The sequence below is a fragment of the Chiloscyllium plagiosum genome, chromosome 7 (assembly GCF_004010195.1).
Source record: "Chiloscyllium plagiosum isolate BGI_BamShark_2017 chromosome 7, ASM401019v2, whole genome shotgun sequence".
NCBI classification, from domain to species: Eukaryota; Metazoa; Chordata; class Chondrichthyes; order Orectolobiformes; family Hemiscylliidae; genus Chiloscyllium; species Chiloscyllium plagiosum.
Genome location: NC_057716.1, coordinates 54,475,570 through 54,492,664, shown reverse-complemented (window position 1 = coordinate 54,492,664; position 17,095 = coordinate 54,475,570). Strand labels below are relative to the sequence as shown.

At 38.9% G+C, this 17,095-nt stretch overlaps 1 protein-coding gene across 6 annotated transcripts in view; it reads right to left on the bottom strand.

Annotated features, from left to right (window-relative positions):
* Nucleotides 1-17,095, bottom strand: part of galnt13 (UDP-N-acetyl-alpha-D-galactosamine:polypeptide N-acetylgalactosaminyltransferase 13) — a 417,261-nt gene that overhangs the window by 149,308 nt on the left and 250,858 nt on the right. For all 6 annotated transcript variants that reach the window (XM_043693777.1, XM_043693775.1, XM_043693779.1 and 3 more), the window contains one exon: nucleotides 8,927-9,097. In XM_043693777.1, coding sequence (XP_043549712.1) covers nucleotides 8,927-9,097 — 171 coding nt within the window. The remainder of the gene's footprint in view (nucleotides 1-8,926; nucleotides 9,098-17,095) is intronic.

Sequence of the window (17,095 nt, the reverse complement as noted above, 5' to 3'; positions counted from 1 at the left end):
CCATTCTAACTCTACCTGGGAGGTGTTTGAAATTTCCGGGAAGCATACACGAATAGCATAGTACACACAGAGGAAAGTGAAGTTAAAATAGTATCTTGTAATTCTGAAATGGGTAAGTGGTGCCCAAAATGGCCTGCAGAGGATAGAAGTAAAATAATTTGAAATGCCCTCAACAGGCCTTTTGGCTATCATTACACAAGTACTGCAATTCAAAATTACTTTGACAGCTGTAAATCTGGCATTGAAAACTAGTCTCAATTATGGTGACAATGAAACTTCTATCAATAAATCACTTAGTTCATGGCAAATAAGAGAAGGGCAATAAATGTTAGCCTTACTAGCAACATCCAGATTTCATAATTTTTTAAAAAAATTACACTTTGTGAAGTCCTGTGTTTGGAACAATGCTATATAAACTTAAAGTCTTTCTTTCTTGTTGAATTGGATTGATTACCAATCACATGTAAGGTGCTTTCGCTTTTTGTGTTCGAAATAAGAGCTACTTCAGACTCCAGCAGGCTGGGCCTATTGTGATAAGGACAGAAATTCCCCAATATCTTTGTATGCAACCAGATATGGCTCCAAAGTTGTCTTTCGTCAACAATATTAAGGCACATTATTTAACATAGCAAATAGTGGTAGTCATCTGGTAGTTTAGAACTTGAATATGGCTGTAAAAAGACACATTTTGTCAAAGCCTTTCAATTTTCAAATGATCAGTGCAAGACAAAAAGCTTTTTCAAAATGTACAGCTTTTCAACTATACTAAATGTTCCCAGATGATTTTTAAAAGCAATATCAAACAGTATAACTTGCGGTCAGTTAGTAGTACTCTTGTAATAGGTCAGAATTTTTTGGATTCAAATCCCACTCTTACACTTGAGTAGACGATCAAGACTGACACTCCATTGTCAGAGATGCTGTCCCATCAAAAAGACATTAAATGAAGTTCCTTTGAAGTGGATGTAAAAGATCCCACAGTACACTTCAAAGACAAGCGAGGAAGTTATCCCAGATATTTAGTCCAATATTTATCCTTCAATCAGATCATTTAAAAATAAACTGGCCATTTTTACATTGATATTTTTGGGAGCTTGCTGTGCACAAATTGTTTTGCTGGATTTTTTATATTTTAATAGTGACTACACTACAATTAATTTTAGAACATCATGTGATTATGGAAGATATTACTGCAAGTCAATGCTGGTTCAGCCAGAAAGCTAGAATCCCTTAATTATTAAAAAAGTGATATTTTTAATAGGGGTGACTAGATGAAAAAGTGATCTTTGTGATGCTTTTATAAGTTGTGAGCCAGTTATGTATAAGGAGCTAACTTCAGAAAGTGGAGATCAGGTAGCTGAAAATTTAGTCATAAACAACAAAGTAAGACTAAAAGACATAGGAACAGAAGTAAGCCATTCAGTCTATCGAGTCTGTTCTGTCATCTCATAAGAGCTTAGCTGATTTGATTATCCAGAACCCCATTTTCCTACCTTAATCCCACAATCCTTGATTCCCCCAATCATTAAATATCTATATATCTCAGCCTTGAATATATTTATTGATCCAGCTCAAAGACTCTCTGTAATAAAGAATTCCACAGAATCACTACCCCCTGAGCAAACATTTCTCCTTACTGTTGTGTAAATGGTTGGCCCCTTATTCTGAAATCAAGCCCTCTGGTTTAGTTCTCACACATTGGAATAAAAACCTTCAGCACCTGACCTTTCAAGTGCCCTAAGAATCTTGTATATATCAACATGGTCATCTCTCATTCTTTAAATCTCAATGTGTTCAAACTCAATTGACTCAATCTCTTCCAATAAGAAAATCCCTCCTTACTTGGAATCAACCTGACGAATCTTCTCTGAACTACAGCCAATGCCAGCTTACGTTTTCTTAGATAAGGGGACCAAAACTCTTTACAGTATTCTAAGTGTGGTCTGACTAATGCTTTGCATAGATTTAGCAAAACTTCCCCATTTTCATACTCCAATCCTATTAAAATAAAGGCTAACATTCCATTTGCCTTCCGTGTTATCCTCTGAAATTGGATGCTAGCTTTTTACGATTCATAAACAAGGACTCCCAAATCTGCCTGTGCAGCAGCTTTCTGCAGTTTATCCCTATTTAATATTCAGTTTGTCCAGACTTCCTGCCAACATGCATAATCTCATATTTTCCCATATTCTATTTCATCTGCCAATTTTTTGCCCACTCAATCTATCTATATCACCTTATAAGACCAATCACCTTCATGACATGTCCACTGTTTCTTTGTGTCATCCACAAAATTGGCTGTAAGTACATTCACATCCATCATCTACATCTGTATATATGTATGGCCCCGACATCCTGAAAATGCCTCCTTTATCCAAACTCTCTCTTTTCTATTAATAAGCCAATCCACTATCTATGCCAATATAATACTCCAATATGAGAGGGCTCTTATTAAATAGCCTTTAGCGCAGTACCTACTTAAGTACCTTATGGAAATCCAAATATATCACAACTTAGTCCCCTTTATTTATTCTACTTCTACCTCCTCTAAGAAATGTGTTAGGTATAATTTCCTCTCCCTGAAGCCAGCAGTCTCTGCTTTATTATATTATATATTTCTAAATGCTCTGCCCTTTAAAAGAACCTTTAAATTAGCCTTTACAATTTGTTGCAGTTTTAAAATGCTTTTACACTTTTCCCTCTCTAAATACCATGCCAAAATAGTTGCTCTGCAACACTGCCACATCCTTTTTATTTGCAAGGGTATGTCTGTCTTCTCCCAAACAACATTCCCTCTAAGCACAGATACTGGGAATTACCACACGTTCTGATCGATATGCTAATAAATGGCTTCTATTTCTAGAAGCCACTGGTGTGCAAAGACCTCAGAGGTCAGCGTAAAAATAAAGAGTGAACACTGCTCCTGAACCCAAATGCCTTTCTACAGTCACTTATTATCAAAGTTAAGTTAATTTGTCAGTGATTGTTTATCTCGTGACACATCAATAGCTAATGGTACATCAGGACTTTGTTAGTCTTATCAACAGGTCATACTTCAATTCCTACCAAAACAAAATGCTGACCTCAGCGGTTATGCTAAGCTAACTGCAACTCTAAAGTGTCGTATCATTTTAGTCTTTTATGCTGAATACATTACATAAATGCAAACTGTAATTGCCATCCCTTTTCAGAAGGAAAGGGATGTACTCTGACATCAAATATTTATTTTTAAGTAGTAGGGAGCAGTTTTAGTGAGCAGCTGAGAGGCCTTAGCTACAGTCTTCAGTGTTTATCTTTTACCAATTCTATTTCAGTGGGACAATTGTTTCAAACTGTAGCTCATTAAAGAGACCCTTAAAGGATACCAATTACTGCATCATGTTTGACACTACATTATGAGATACTCCTGCAAGTACTGGCAGCATATCAGGCTGGCTGGTTGTTCCTACTCAGTACCGAGCACTTGTTGAATCCTTTATTTCCCTGAGTTACTTAGTTGTGGAAAACCTATCCCAAACATACCATCTTCTGTCCTGTCTGTTGTGCTGACATTTTAACACAAAATATTCAGAGATCTGGTCTGGACTCCTATTCTGCTTAATTCAAAATTGAGGGCCTCCTTTAAATTAGAGCCACAGATCTCAATCACTTGACATTTTCATTCTGAACTTATTTGACAGTACTCTTGTGGAGGGACTTCCTCTTCACCGCAGTAGCCATAACAATGCTGGGCCTCCTTATTTGTTTACTTCTCTTCATACAATGCACAGAGTACAAGATCAAGGAGTTGATGATGAACTTATATAAGACACTGATTAGAGCTCAGCCAGATCTGGGGGCACATTAGAGGAATGGAGAGAGCACATAAGAAGTTTACAAGAATGGCTCCAGAGATGAGACATTATGATTATTAGAAATAATTTGATAAGTTTGTACATTTGCCTTGGAGAGATGAAGACTAAGAGGAGATTTGACAGAAGTTTTCAAATTCATAGCATTCTGGACAAAGTAGATAGGGAGAAACTGTTCCCACCCTAAACAGATTGTGAATCACAGCACATGAATTTTAAAGGTGCTGCTAGAGTTCAAATTTATCTGCAGCCTCAAAAAACCTCTGCCATCATTAACAAGATGGCAAGCAATGAGAAGGCCATTTAGGAGGCTAACATAATCGACAACATAGATGGAAGCAAGATTCCCTAATGAGTCCAATAATAGTATCTTAATTCCCAACCAGCAAATTCAGCCTCCTATTTGCAGAAAAGTGCTTATGACACTGTACACTAGACTTTGAATTAGGTTAATTATATCTGATCTGACATTGGCACTCTATCAGTTCAGAGGATTCTCTTTTTCTCATCTGTTCCACAAACACTCTTTATGCACAGGACAACTCACCTAAACCAAAAGAACATTCAAGCTTGCTTCAACAGATCCATTTGTGGAGAAAAATCCTACTGATTTTCTCCTTGCTAGTGAGAGAGATTTGTGGCAGACAAGAAGCACTTGCTTAAATTGGAAACAGAAGCCATCAAAATAACTGCTTTGACACTATATTCAGTCTCTGATTAGGTGCTCATATCAAGCATTCAGTGATTAGGTGCTTATATCAAGCATCCAGCATGTATGCATTCCGACGATATGCATCACCTAACCTTGATGAATCCAGGTTTTGGTATGTGTCGGCAAATTCTGTAGCATACTGGAACAAGGATGACTGAAATTCCAGATAGGCTAATTTCTGGTCCCCAGATTGGAGACACTGTGATGCACTTCCAACGGTCACTCCAAAGATCTTCCTCAGCTAAAGAAAGAAAGTCATTTGTTGGCTTATGTATTTGGCAAAGCAATCAATTCCCCTGTTTCTAGTTAAATAGAGATGGCCTCCCAGCAGCTGCTTGCCAAGAATTTTTTTAAAAGAACAGTAAAAGAGCTGTGACCAGACAATGCAGCTCTCTGCAGGGCAAAATATGTTATTGGAGGGATTTCTGCTAAGACAATAGGCCCTCTGCTTTCTCTTATTTTGTCCATGACTTCAACCGACCCCCAGTCTCTTGCACTCCTCAGCAGTGACCACCTCTCATGGTGGCGCAGCTGAGACATTCAAGCTGTCGGTTTTCTGATTGGGCCAGCAAGCCTGCCATGCACATTTCATTGGCAAGCCCACAGACAGTCAATTAGGCCAAAGAGACCTGACTTCTGTCAAGGGTGGGATTAGAACTACTTTTTAACTCCATTGTTGGTGTTCGAATTCCCTCATAATAGTAGTCCAATGCATTCAGCTGGATGTTGCCCTGTGGATGTGAACTGTTCAAGTGGCTTTTTAATGAACCTATGATTGGCTTATTATCAATAGTCATGGATATAGTCTTAGTGGAAGGAGCAAACTAGTGGTAGGATTTGAAAATTTGAGAAATTTTAAAAGCTTGAGGCAATTAAAAGGAAATTTCACAATAGGATTACTAAAAGTTTCAAATGCTTTTGGAAAGCCAGTATATCTATAACATTCCTGGTCACAACATAAAACATCAAACTTATGAAAGGTTCATCACAGTTGAACTTCGGAATAAATGCCATAAATGTGAAAGTGAATTGCATTCTGATACTACAAAAGGTTTACCTTGCTTTCCAGGAGAAGTACTCCTGCAGGCCAGTATGCACCTAGTCCACAGGACATTCTCAAATTATATAGATGCATGTTGACGTGTCCTTGTGTGCATCCAAACACACTGAATTGGTACAATTTTGAGGTCAAGCAAGGACACTAGGATTCCAAATTTGGGGAATACAGGCCATGCCAGTACCTGTGTTGTTCAGTTCTGAGAAAGGAAGCATGAAACAGCAAAATGGGCCTGTAGTCCTGATTATTTAGTGGAACAGGTGTGCTGATTGCAGCTGCAATTATTTTTTGTAACTCTTTACAATGGAAAGTGTGTGCAAGTACTCTGAAATGTTTTTGGAAGTGTTTGGTGCATTCGCCAAAATGTGGTGGTGCATGCTCCCAGGGATGGCATGGGACTAGTTGACCAGAAGATGCAGTGCCGCAACAAGCATGGAGGAGCTAGTATCTGGCCTCTGGCCAACAGCACAGAAGGAATATCAAACAGAGTCTGCAGAGGAGGCAAGCTCAGCACATTGCCCCATGTTAAGTTAAAGCTGGACTCCTCTATAATCCTTGCACAATGAGCCTATGATTGGCTTATTATCAAAAAGCCAGACAGTGGACCATCTCATAGTCCAGGTAATGGACAGCTTTTTGGTACACAAATCCACAAGAAATCAAGAGATAGGAAAAGGACCAACCCATATGACCAATTGAGCTTACTCAATCATTCAATACAGTTATGGTTAATCTTGGGTTTCAGCTCCATTTTTATTTCCGGTCCCCCATATTCCTTGAATTACTGATGAAGGGAAAAGAAACCTTTCTGTCCCAGCCTTAAGTGTAGCCAGCATGGGAGCATTCATAATCCCTTCTGCGATGATGGAGTGCTTATCCCAGAAAATTCCTTGTCTGGTTGTCTTCTGCAGCAGTTTGTGTCTTCTAGTATCTTCACCCAAGCCTGACTTCAGCTATCTTGTTTGATTCAGTTTCTTCAATGTTGTGCTATTGCAGTCTTTCCTTTCTTTTGAGGTTCCTTTCTCTTGACATCTGACTGTTCTTCACTAACACAGAATGGTTAGTTGTGTAGCCGGTAGGCTGCATTGGAAGAAGGTTTATGGTTACACCGTCAGCAGCTTGCTCATTATACCAGATATAGGAACATAACCAGATATATGGCTGGAACATACTATTATTCTGAATGATTCGGAGATGCCGGTGTTGGACTGGGGTGTACAAAGTTAGAAATCACACAACACCAGGTTATAGTCCAACAGGTTTAATTGGAAGCACACTAGCTTTCGGTGCGATGCTCCTTCATCACCTGATGAAGGAGCGTCGCTCTGAAAGATAGTGTGCTTCCAATTAAACCTGTTGGACTATAACCTGATGTTGTGTGATTTTTAACATTATTCTGAATGTTCTCATCAATTTGGAATGTAGAGCTCCCTCAAAGTGGCCCGATGATTCTAGGGATAATCTCTGATTGAGAGATAAAGATATCTTTGACCCTTATTGGTTCTGCTCTGTTCCCATCTGCTGAATGCCAACTTGTCCTGCAAGAGAAATGGAGGAATGTCAGTAATTCTGCATCACATTTACATGACACGCTTGTCAAATCTGAGCTGCTGAAGGTATGTGAAAACAGAGAGAAGTGGGTGTGAGCATGGTAGATGTCTGAAGGTGAAATTGAATATCAGGGATTTCTGTTATATGCGCTGTGGGGGGGGGTGGGGGCAGATAGGTTGTGGTTTGATTAGCAGAAGAGGTTAGTGATGTGGTGGTTATGTGAAGATGCGATCAGTGATGCAGATCATCTGCATACTGTCATCAGATTTCTTGCAGCACTACTGCCATCCCCTCCCATCTTTTCTCTGGGGGTGGGGAGGGAGTTACCTTGCTGGCCATCTACTCCTTTGCCTTATTCCGACTGTACTTGAGGATCTCCTGGGGACCATGGTGTCTCTCCTCATGTCCACCTGTACCACCAGAATGTGCAAGCATTTCCAATGCTGCAATTATTTTTATGCAGCTTTGCTTTAAAGAACAGTCTTGCTTTAAGAGAGAGCAGAGACATTTGTACTTACTCATCTCCATAAGTCATGTGCAGTGTTGAGAGCTCACCAGCAGTGTTGAAAAGAGTGCAATATTAGAGGTGTAGGGACACTTGTCAAGAGCATTCAGGTGATGCAGATTGAAAAATGTTTTGCCTTACCTATCTTGATCTGAATGGGTGCGAGTACTGCGAAACACAACTGCTGCATCAAAACTTGGCATGAATGACGTTTCTTCCCCTTATATCACTGACAATCTATTAAAGCTTAATACATACATTATCACTTCTCCAAGAAACATTCTGCCTAGACCATGCTTTCTAACAGCGTTCTTTATCGAAAACAGAAAGCACAATATTTATCATTTTTAACAGTTGTTAAAGCTTTTAAACCATCTCAAAGGATACCACAGCTGTTTGGGGCTAGAAGACTGACATGCAGATAAAACAGATACAAACAAAACTCAAGCAGCATGAAACTACAGGCAAATGACAATGCAATTAGGCACCTATCCCCTACTAGCAGTTGAAGTGAAGGAATGGTACATGTGATGGTTTGTGACACTCCAATGCCAAGGCACAACTGTAAGTCGTAGTCATTGTGATTTGTATTTAGTCTATGTATTGGTGCTTCCACGTTTTATGATCATATACAGGTTAAACAATTTGCCAACACATTAATGACTTTGGTTACAAGTCCTTTAAATCTGTTTTTCTTCAATATATATATTTAATTTGGTTAGGCTCTCCTCATAACTTTGAGAAATCCCTGCATCTTCCTTGGAATACTTCTGAGATGGGCAATAAATGCGACCAGCCAATGATGCCAATATCTCACAAGTGAATAAAATTAAACCTCCATTCAGTATCAAGTTTAATGTCAATATTTTATGCTGATATCAGAGTACAGAAATGCACTTCATATTCTAAATGTTGCTTTATTTATGAGTTACAATAAAACATGTTGATTTAAATATTCTTGAAATATTCCATTATTTGATTTGTCTTGTGATAAAAATCTCACTGACATTAAATCTTCAATCAATTAACAAGAATTATGGAATTTCTTTCTTGGTCTTATACCGATTCGAAATCTATAAGTTTACATACCCTTTCTCAAATCATACTTCAAATATTATTCTTATATATTGCATATCCAGTGAAACTATTCCTTATCTCAGCATTTCTAACTTCATATCTAAGTATCTCTATAAATGCTTGTGAATTTTATAGTTAGAGTGGAAACAGCCTCATCCTTCTCCAGTACTCACCTAACAGATATGGTTCTGTCCCCTTTTCTGCGGTCCATTTCTCTCTGAGGGACAGGATACCAGCGGAAGTTCAATTTCCAGTTAAAGCCACCATATGTCATATCCGACCCAGCCATGTATTCAAACGTATCATCACTAATTACATCTATAATTGGGCAAACCACAGCATTTCTGCATAAGAAAAGAAACTATTATTAAAAGCAAAGATTTTGAAACGCCACACTTTATTTAGCCCTTTTGATAACATGGTCCAACTCTCAATAATTCACCATTTAGTAGATTGCAGTCTTGTATTAATCAGAGTCCTGAAACTGTGGCTTAACATTCACTCCAGACCAGAGCCTATAATCCAGGCCTACACTCCAGTGTAGTACTGAGGGAGTGTCACACCAATATTTGTGCTATACTTCTAATGAGATGTTAAACTAAGGCTCCACCTATCTCTCCAATGGATGCAAATGATCCTTTGTACTATATCAAAGAGGAGCAAGTCAGTTTGCTCCGGTGGTTTGGCCAATATTATGCCTGAAAACCTCAAGTGATTTAGTTATTATTATACTGTTATTTCTGTGCCTTGCTGTGCATCATCTGCATTGCCTAATTACAAAAGTGAGCAAGTTTCAAAGGACTTCATTGACTGTCGGATGATTCAGGATATCCTGAGGCTTTTACATACATGGACGTTCTTTCTATCTGATATGTAACAGCAATATGATTACAAACTATTTATAAACATTATCATTCATAAATATACAGTACTTAAAACATTAATACGCAACAGCAAAACTTGAGAAATGTGGGTCCCACACTTAACAACATGACACATGTAGAATCTTTGTAAATAAAAGAGCAACAATATCACCAAGATGAATATTAATTAATTGCTTGGTAGGACAGAATGCAAATTTTGTCAAAAGTTGTAGCTTTTTGTTGTGTATTCATCAGGACAAGAACATAGAAACAAATTTAAAAAGGACATCAATTTATAGGGCGTAAACTCTTTGGACCTCATTGGCATGGAGATGAGAACTAAGTCAACCGTAGTTCTCAGACTGAGCATGTGGATTTTGATTGGTTAGAATGTGGCCTTGGGTATGCAGGTGAGTTTGGCAGTTTCCATTACCCTTTTTATCTTCATGAAAATGTTGCAACATATGTTCAAATTCCTCTTGCCTAACTAAAATACGGTCTGTGTATCCCAGTTGGGCATATAGTGAAACATTTATAACACTGAAGATTATGTTTTAAATGATTTTTAACAAAACAATACTTTTCTGAGGCTTTCTAGCACAGGCTGGTTGAGTATGATTATCATGCTGTGCACTGTGAAGGGTCAATGAGGTGTGTTGTTTGATATAGTCTGCCAGTCATTGGAATGTCCTACCATGTCTTAACTGGGAAAAATGAGCTGATAATGATACCCCACTTTTTCAAAATCATTACAAAATATATTAGAATTCAACGATACCACAAAGATGATCACTCATTCTCATGAGCCTCAACAGGTCCCTTCAGCTTCCCACACATCTTCAAACATTTTCAATTAACTTGTCCCACTTTATTGCAATGTAAACACTGAGGTAACATAAGGTTGATGAAAACACTTTGTATTTATGAAAAATATGTTGCTTTCTGGATCAGCTCATAACATTTAAGTATTTAGATGTCTGCTTGTGATGCCAGGGCATACAAGATAATGAGCCCAGTGCCTCAAATGGGATTAGAAAATTTAGGAGCTTGTTCTTGACCAGCATAGACCTGATGGGCCAAAGGGCCTTTCTCTGTGCTTTGACCTCAATGACTCAATCACCAGCCATTATTGCTGCCAGTCTCGCAGTTGCAACCCTCTGGTCTTCAACATGAAGTCATGTGTTACAAAAGGCAGTAAGGTTTTACATTTTTCCAAGAGAATAATTTCTCTGGGAGATTCAAACATAGTATTTACTCCTAATACCTGCATCCACCTCTCAAAATTATTTTGCTTTACCCTTTCAAATGCGATATACGTTTGCCCAGGCTGTTTCCTGAATTTCAAAGCTTTCTGTTATGCTTCAGGAACTAAATTATACATATCAAAATGGCATTTTTTAAAAAAAGTCAAAATCATTAGAAACGTCATTTGATAGTGATGCATTAACTCTATGTCCTATAACTTTCAACTTGCTTTGCATCAACAATGTCCAGTTTTCCTTTGGTTGATTTCTTTGTCTCTCTATTTTCTTAAATGGCAAAAGAGTGTGTCGCTTTCCTCATACCTCATTCTGTTGGTATGTGAAGTCCCTTTCTCATTGCATTATTTGAAACTGGCATTCTCTATCACTCTCTCCTTTTCTCCCTCTTGAAATTGTTATTTTTCTTTCTCTTCTCTGAAATTCATGTTCAATATTTTTCATCTCGATCTCCTGCTTTCTAAATTCCCTTTCTAGCTCAAGCTGTCTCAATTCTTTTTCATATTCAAGCTGCATGAGCTGTAATTGAATCCTTGCTAACTCAAGTGACTCACCATTCTGTAAACCTAATCCCTCCTGTATTTCCACCATTCCCACATGCTTGGCCAATATTTCAATTAATTCTGCTTCTTAGCTCTGGCAGGCAATTCCATTTCAAATTTATTTGCCAATTCCAGCAGGCTAGGTTTTTGTTACAATCTGCAAATCCATCAGGAATACCTGTTGCAACTGCATGATGATTTTAGCTGTTTGTTTCTAATGATCTCTTATTTTAATATGAAAAATCTGGCATATGTTCTTTTACCCATACCATCTACACTAACTCTACACCCAATCTTACTTTATCATTAAAAAAGTTTAACAGCAAATCTAAAACTTTTGTCATGACTTAAATGGGAAAAAGTGCACCAATAATTCTGCCCTATTGCTCTGCAAACTGTTAGAAAATCTATACATGTACAAAACCGCAATGAGACCACCACAATGAACAATGTTACTCAAGGTGGAGGTAATTCACATCACATTTCTTCAGTAACTATTTATTGTAACAAGAGCAGGAAAAATCTCTCATCCAACAATATGCATTTAGACTTACTCACTTCAAACACCAAAATAAATAAACAATCACATTTAACACAGACAAAAGATAAACGGTTCAACAAGTAAAACGTGGGTGGAAAACAAATATAGACATTTCTTGATGTCAAATCTCCAGATCACAAGGTGGAAAGTTATTTTCTCACAGTCCTTTTATCAATGATGACACACTTATCTGTATCGCTCTGTATTGATTCTGCACATGAAATGCCCAAATGGTGGTGAATTTTTGCAAATTGCTATAAATCCATTTTCTACATACACTTTTGACATTGCTAGATTGTTTACTTATGTACCATTCAAAGAAGCTGTTGACATTTGCACTAAGTCAACATACGATGACAATCTACATGCAGTACTGGCACTTGGAGTTGTGTTCATCAAGTTCTGGTTCAATGATATCACGTATGTCCAAATAGACATGGGACCCCTTCCACACCCAATTCTTGATAATATCTTTATTGGTCACCATGAGAAGCACCATGAGTCTTCAGTGGAATGGTTACTAACCTTCTCCCCTTTGCACTTCCAATGTGTTGGGGACATAACTGTAATATTTAAATTTGTCGCACCAAAGATTTTTTTTTTACAGATAATAAACTTCATCCTGCTCTCAAATGTATCACAGAAATGAAGCATTCAAGCAAGCTCCCTTTCCTCGATGTCTTAATTCAGAAATCTGCCAATTGGATCTTATTAAAATACACTGAAAGCCAACATTCAATGGTCAATATACATGTTGTGATTCCCATGTACTACAAGATCAATCTTACTGACAACTTAGTGATTAGAGCCTGCTTATCATGTAACCTTGTTGTTAATAGGACTTGACAGGGTACATTAAAATTATCCTGTGTAATATTGGTTACTCTGATTAAATCACTCACTGTATATCACAAAAACTAATTAAAAGGACATTGTCCACCACTTTTGGCCCTGAGTGGTACCCAGTCTTCTTCAGGTGATCCTTGACGGGAAAAGTGTCTCAAAAATGAGAACAACTGAAGCTGGCTGTTTCAAAAGTCACCATGCTGTAAATCCATGAGTGGTTTTCTCCCACTAACAGGATGCTGCCATCAAGCCCAGAAGACTGCCTGCCACACGAATAATTAATGTAATATACAAATTGTAGCCATGGTGAAACAGAAGCATGGAACAGAGGAGGAACAGATATGCCAGTAAGCCCCAGAGCAGCAAGAAACTTCAGTAGCTGCCAAACAGCCTCCCATGAAGATGTCACAACTCAGGATGCATGACAAGTACAGGAGGCCCATTCTGTATCATCATTAATACTATTTCCTCCAGATGAGTGAGGTGCAGTGTCACCACAGACTATGGATGTTCTGGGACATAGTCCACAGTCTAAGTGTCAAGTGAGAGCTGCAACATGAAGGAGTGGCTGTCAAGGTGATAGCTTTGCTGATCTTTTATGTAAATTGCTGCTTCTAAAGATGCACTGGAGACCTGGGTGGGACCATACCACCCTCAACCCATTAATGTATCACAGCTGCTACCAATGTAATTTGTGCCAGATCACACCCATTGATTTATTTCTATATGGTGAGGCCAGTACGGCAACTGAGGCAGAAGGCTTTACTAAGATAACTGGCTTCCCTAAGTTTAGGGAACTGTACACATGTTGCACTCTAAGTGCCATTTCATAATGCAGCTGACTTCTTCAACAGAAAAGGATCTCAATCCAAGGATTCCAATATACAAGTCATCTGTAATCATCAGCGTTATAACTTAAGAGGTCTGCACTTTAAATCTTGAAAGCTGACATGACGCTTATACCTTTTCGAGCTTTCAGGTTTCTGTTTGTTTCGAGGGGCAGACACCTTAAAAGAATACTGACTAGGAGACAAGTGTCATCCTCTGCTACCATAGCTGACGGCACCATAATGTAACACCCTGATTGAGGTCTTGTGTAAAAGCAGTGAAGCTTTTTCGTCGACCAGAGTCACTGTGAAGAAGGTAGAAGGCCAGCTGAAGAATCCTATGCATGGATTAGCAGTACACCTATAGCAGTGTGTGCTGAGTAATTCTAACTTGCTGTATTATGCAAAACTGGAACAGGCATAGAGAGGACATGATGGACTCTGAAGATCTGGGAGAATGGAAGTAGTCTTCTGAGGAGGAACAGGCGACACTGAGCAAGAGGAACTTCACCTTAAGCATGATAGAGCAATGCAGCATCGGATGAAATAAATTAGATGAAATTTAATTGACATCAGTTCCAATAGATGTGAGCTGGAAAGACTGGAGTCTGTTAACTGTAAATTTGTTGCTGCTTAAAAGGCAGTCTGTTCTAAGATGTGATGATGCAAAAGACAGGTAACCTGTGTAGCTTGGTTCTTAAAATTGTAATACATTTACAAATGTGCATTTCCATTTACAATAAAGTCTCAATAATGCCTCCGAGGTACTTTCAGAAGTATTTCTTTTTGATGCCACTATATGTACTGTGAAGGGCAACTCCTGGCTGGCAGTACTTGGCCTGGTACACAGCTGAGCTGAGCATTAACAATGATGCTGGTTCCAGAAATCCCAGGCAGTCCCACTAATAATGAATACAACGCTGCTGGTGAGAGAGCAGATAGCACAAGCAGGACACCATAGAAGTGGGTGCATAGATAATGAGGTGAGTTGCTGACAACAGCATGAGATAACTCACTGGCAGAAAGCCTCCATGAAACTCACCAAAATTGACATCCAGGCAATTTCTGGTATATTTCAGCCCATTGACACAAATTGTAAAAACTGAGCCCCCTGCACAGATAGCAGCCAATAAAAATCAGTCAGCATCCACCCTCAGAATGGTTGATGGGTTCTTGAATTAGCACTGTGGCTATGATTTACTTTTTATGAAAACGTACACTCTTTACAAAATGAACTGCAGTCAATAATTACATTTACTGAAAGTAACTGTGTTCAACATAGAGTTAAGTTTGATTGAAATGACATAATGGTGCACATAGTGAAATAATAGATCCATATGTTGTCTGCAATGTGCAACCAAACCTTAACCCTAAAAATAAAAATGAAATTAACATGATAAATCACCAGTGTTCAGAAACACAGATGGTTGCATTATTTTGGTCAAAACATGCAAGTTAATGAGTTTGTGCAGATACCAATTATGGGAAAATTCAAATTTTAACATGATTTTTGTATCAAATTATAATGACTTATTAAACATCTATTTACTCAAACAGAAAGCTCCCATAATTAAAATATAACTAAAAGAAAACTGAAATAATAACAGCAAAGCCAAATAAGGAAATAAAATATAATTGTTAGAGCTAGAAGCAGCAAGTGTTTCTTATTTTAAAACTCTAGCATCGTATAATTAATGACAGCTTGGAGATTTCTCTTGAGTAATTTAAGTATAATTTCACAGAAATCAGCAGAAAACAACATAACACATGACTTCAAATACAAATTATCGCCAGTACAATTTGTTCTCTTCCACCTTTTGGGTTAGTTTTAAAAAGATTGTACTAGGTGCAAATCATTCCTAAAAAAATTGGCCAAGCCCCACAATGAGTGAGACACCAATTCTACTCATTGCACTCATTTGTAGGCCTTAGCGATGCATCAAAAGGCATACTGCATCTTTAGACAAAAGGGGATGGATCGTACATTTTTGTCTAAGTTTCATCGAGTGTTTAATGGAGGTATTTCTGTCGTGAGACACAGCAAGTTTCCTCAATGTATCTTACCAAATTTGCCTGATCAATGACCTACATGCTCCTGTGGTGTCCATCATGTTTGATTCTGGTCCTAACTTAATACATACCATTCCCAGAATGACTTGTCACTCAACACTTATCCGCTGAAAGATATGCTCCTCCTCTACTCATACCATCTTTAAAAAGTCACTGCCTCTGGACAACTACTGATTTCAGAAGCTGCCCAGCTCAGTCAAGGACAGAATCTGATCATATGGAAAAGGGCAACATGACGCAACAATTCTCTGACAGACAACTGGAAGTTCTGATCAAGGGGTGGTGCGGAGGAGGGCAGTCTTCTTCCTAGAGGAATGAATGAAGAGACCACACCACTAGCTCCTAGCAGCCTGAATCAAAGTCACCACCTGAGTCAGTGCTATATTCACAGTTTGGAGCAATGGTCAGCAGTCTGTGCCAATAAAAATGGCCAATATAACTGCCACCTTACACCCACTCTATTTCTGCTACTGTATCCTCCTCCCTTACAAGGCTCATGCTCTGCCCACCGTACTACTGTCTGTAACATCTTCCCTCACTTGTTCTCACCTCCCAAACAACCAACCCTATGTAGCCTCAGTGCTGCCTCACTATCTCAGAACACTCACCACTTCTCACTCCACCTCCCCATGCTGCACCAGCACTAACAGTTGTGCCACACACTTTCACCTCTGAATTCTTCCTTTTATTTCATTACAGGAGAAACTCATAATAGGGAAGGAACAGCCCAAATGGGTGGAGGAGTGCCTGGCCCCTGAGGAGAGAATCCAGGCCCTCAGAGTAAACCCGAACCATTCCTTTGGGGAAGTTGAGACATTCATGACTCATGAAACAAGTAAATATCACTCTTCATTGCACACACCTCTCACATTAACCCCAAGGTCAATGTTATACATTGCAGGCCTAATTGCCTTTTCTCTTCTCTAAATACAGCCAACATGTCTACTACCATCGTAGTGAAACAGCCTATTCTTCCAGAAGCCACCTCCTTGACCTCTGAGGACATCAGAAACGAGGTTTCCTACTGCACCCACAACCAGCTTAAATACAACCACCTCACTGGGAATGTTAGAGTGTGTGGGAAATCAATCTGGTGAGCACCTCTGTGACAACTCCACAGCTGGATCAAGAAGAAAAACCCAAGGCCTCTGGCAGTCAGCGGGCTGCTGAAGACCAGGTAAAAACAATGACTGCAGATGCTGGAAACCAGATTCTGGATTAGAGTGGTGATGGAAAAGCACAGCAGTTCAGGCAGCATCCGAGGAGCAGGAAAATCGATGTTTCGGGCAAATGCCCTTCATCAGGAATACAGGCAGAGTGCCTGAAGGGTGGAGAGATAAATGAGAGGAGGGTGGGGGTGAGGAGAAAGTAGCATAGAGTACAATAGGTGAGTG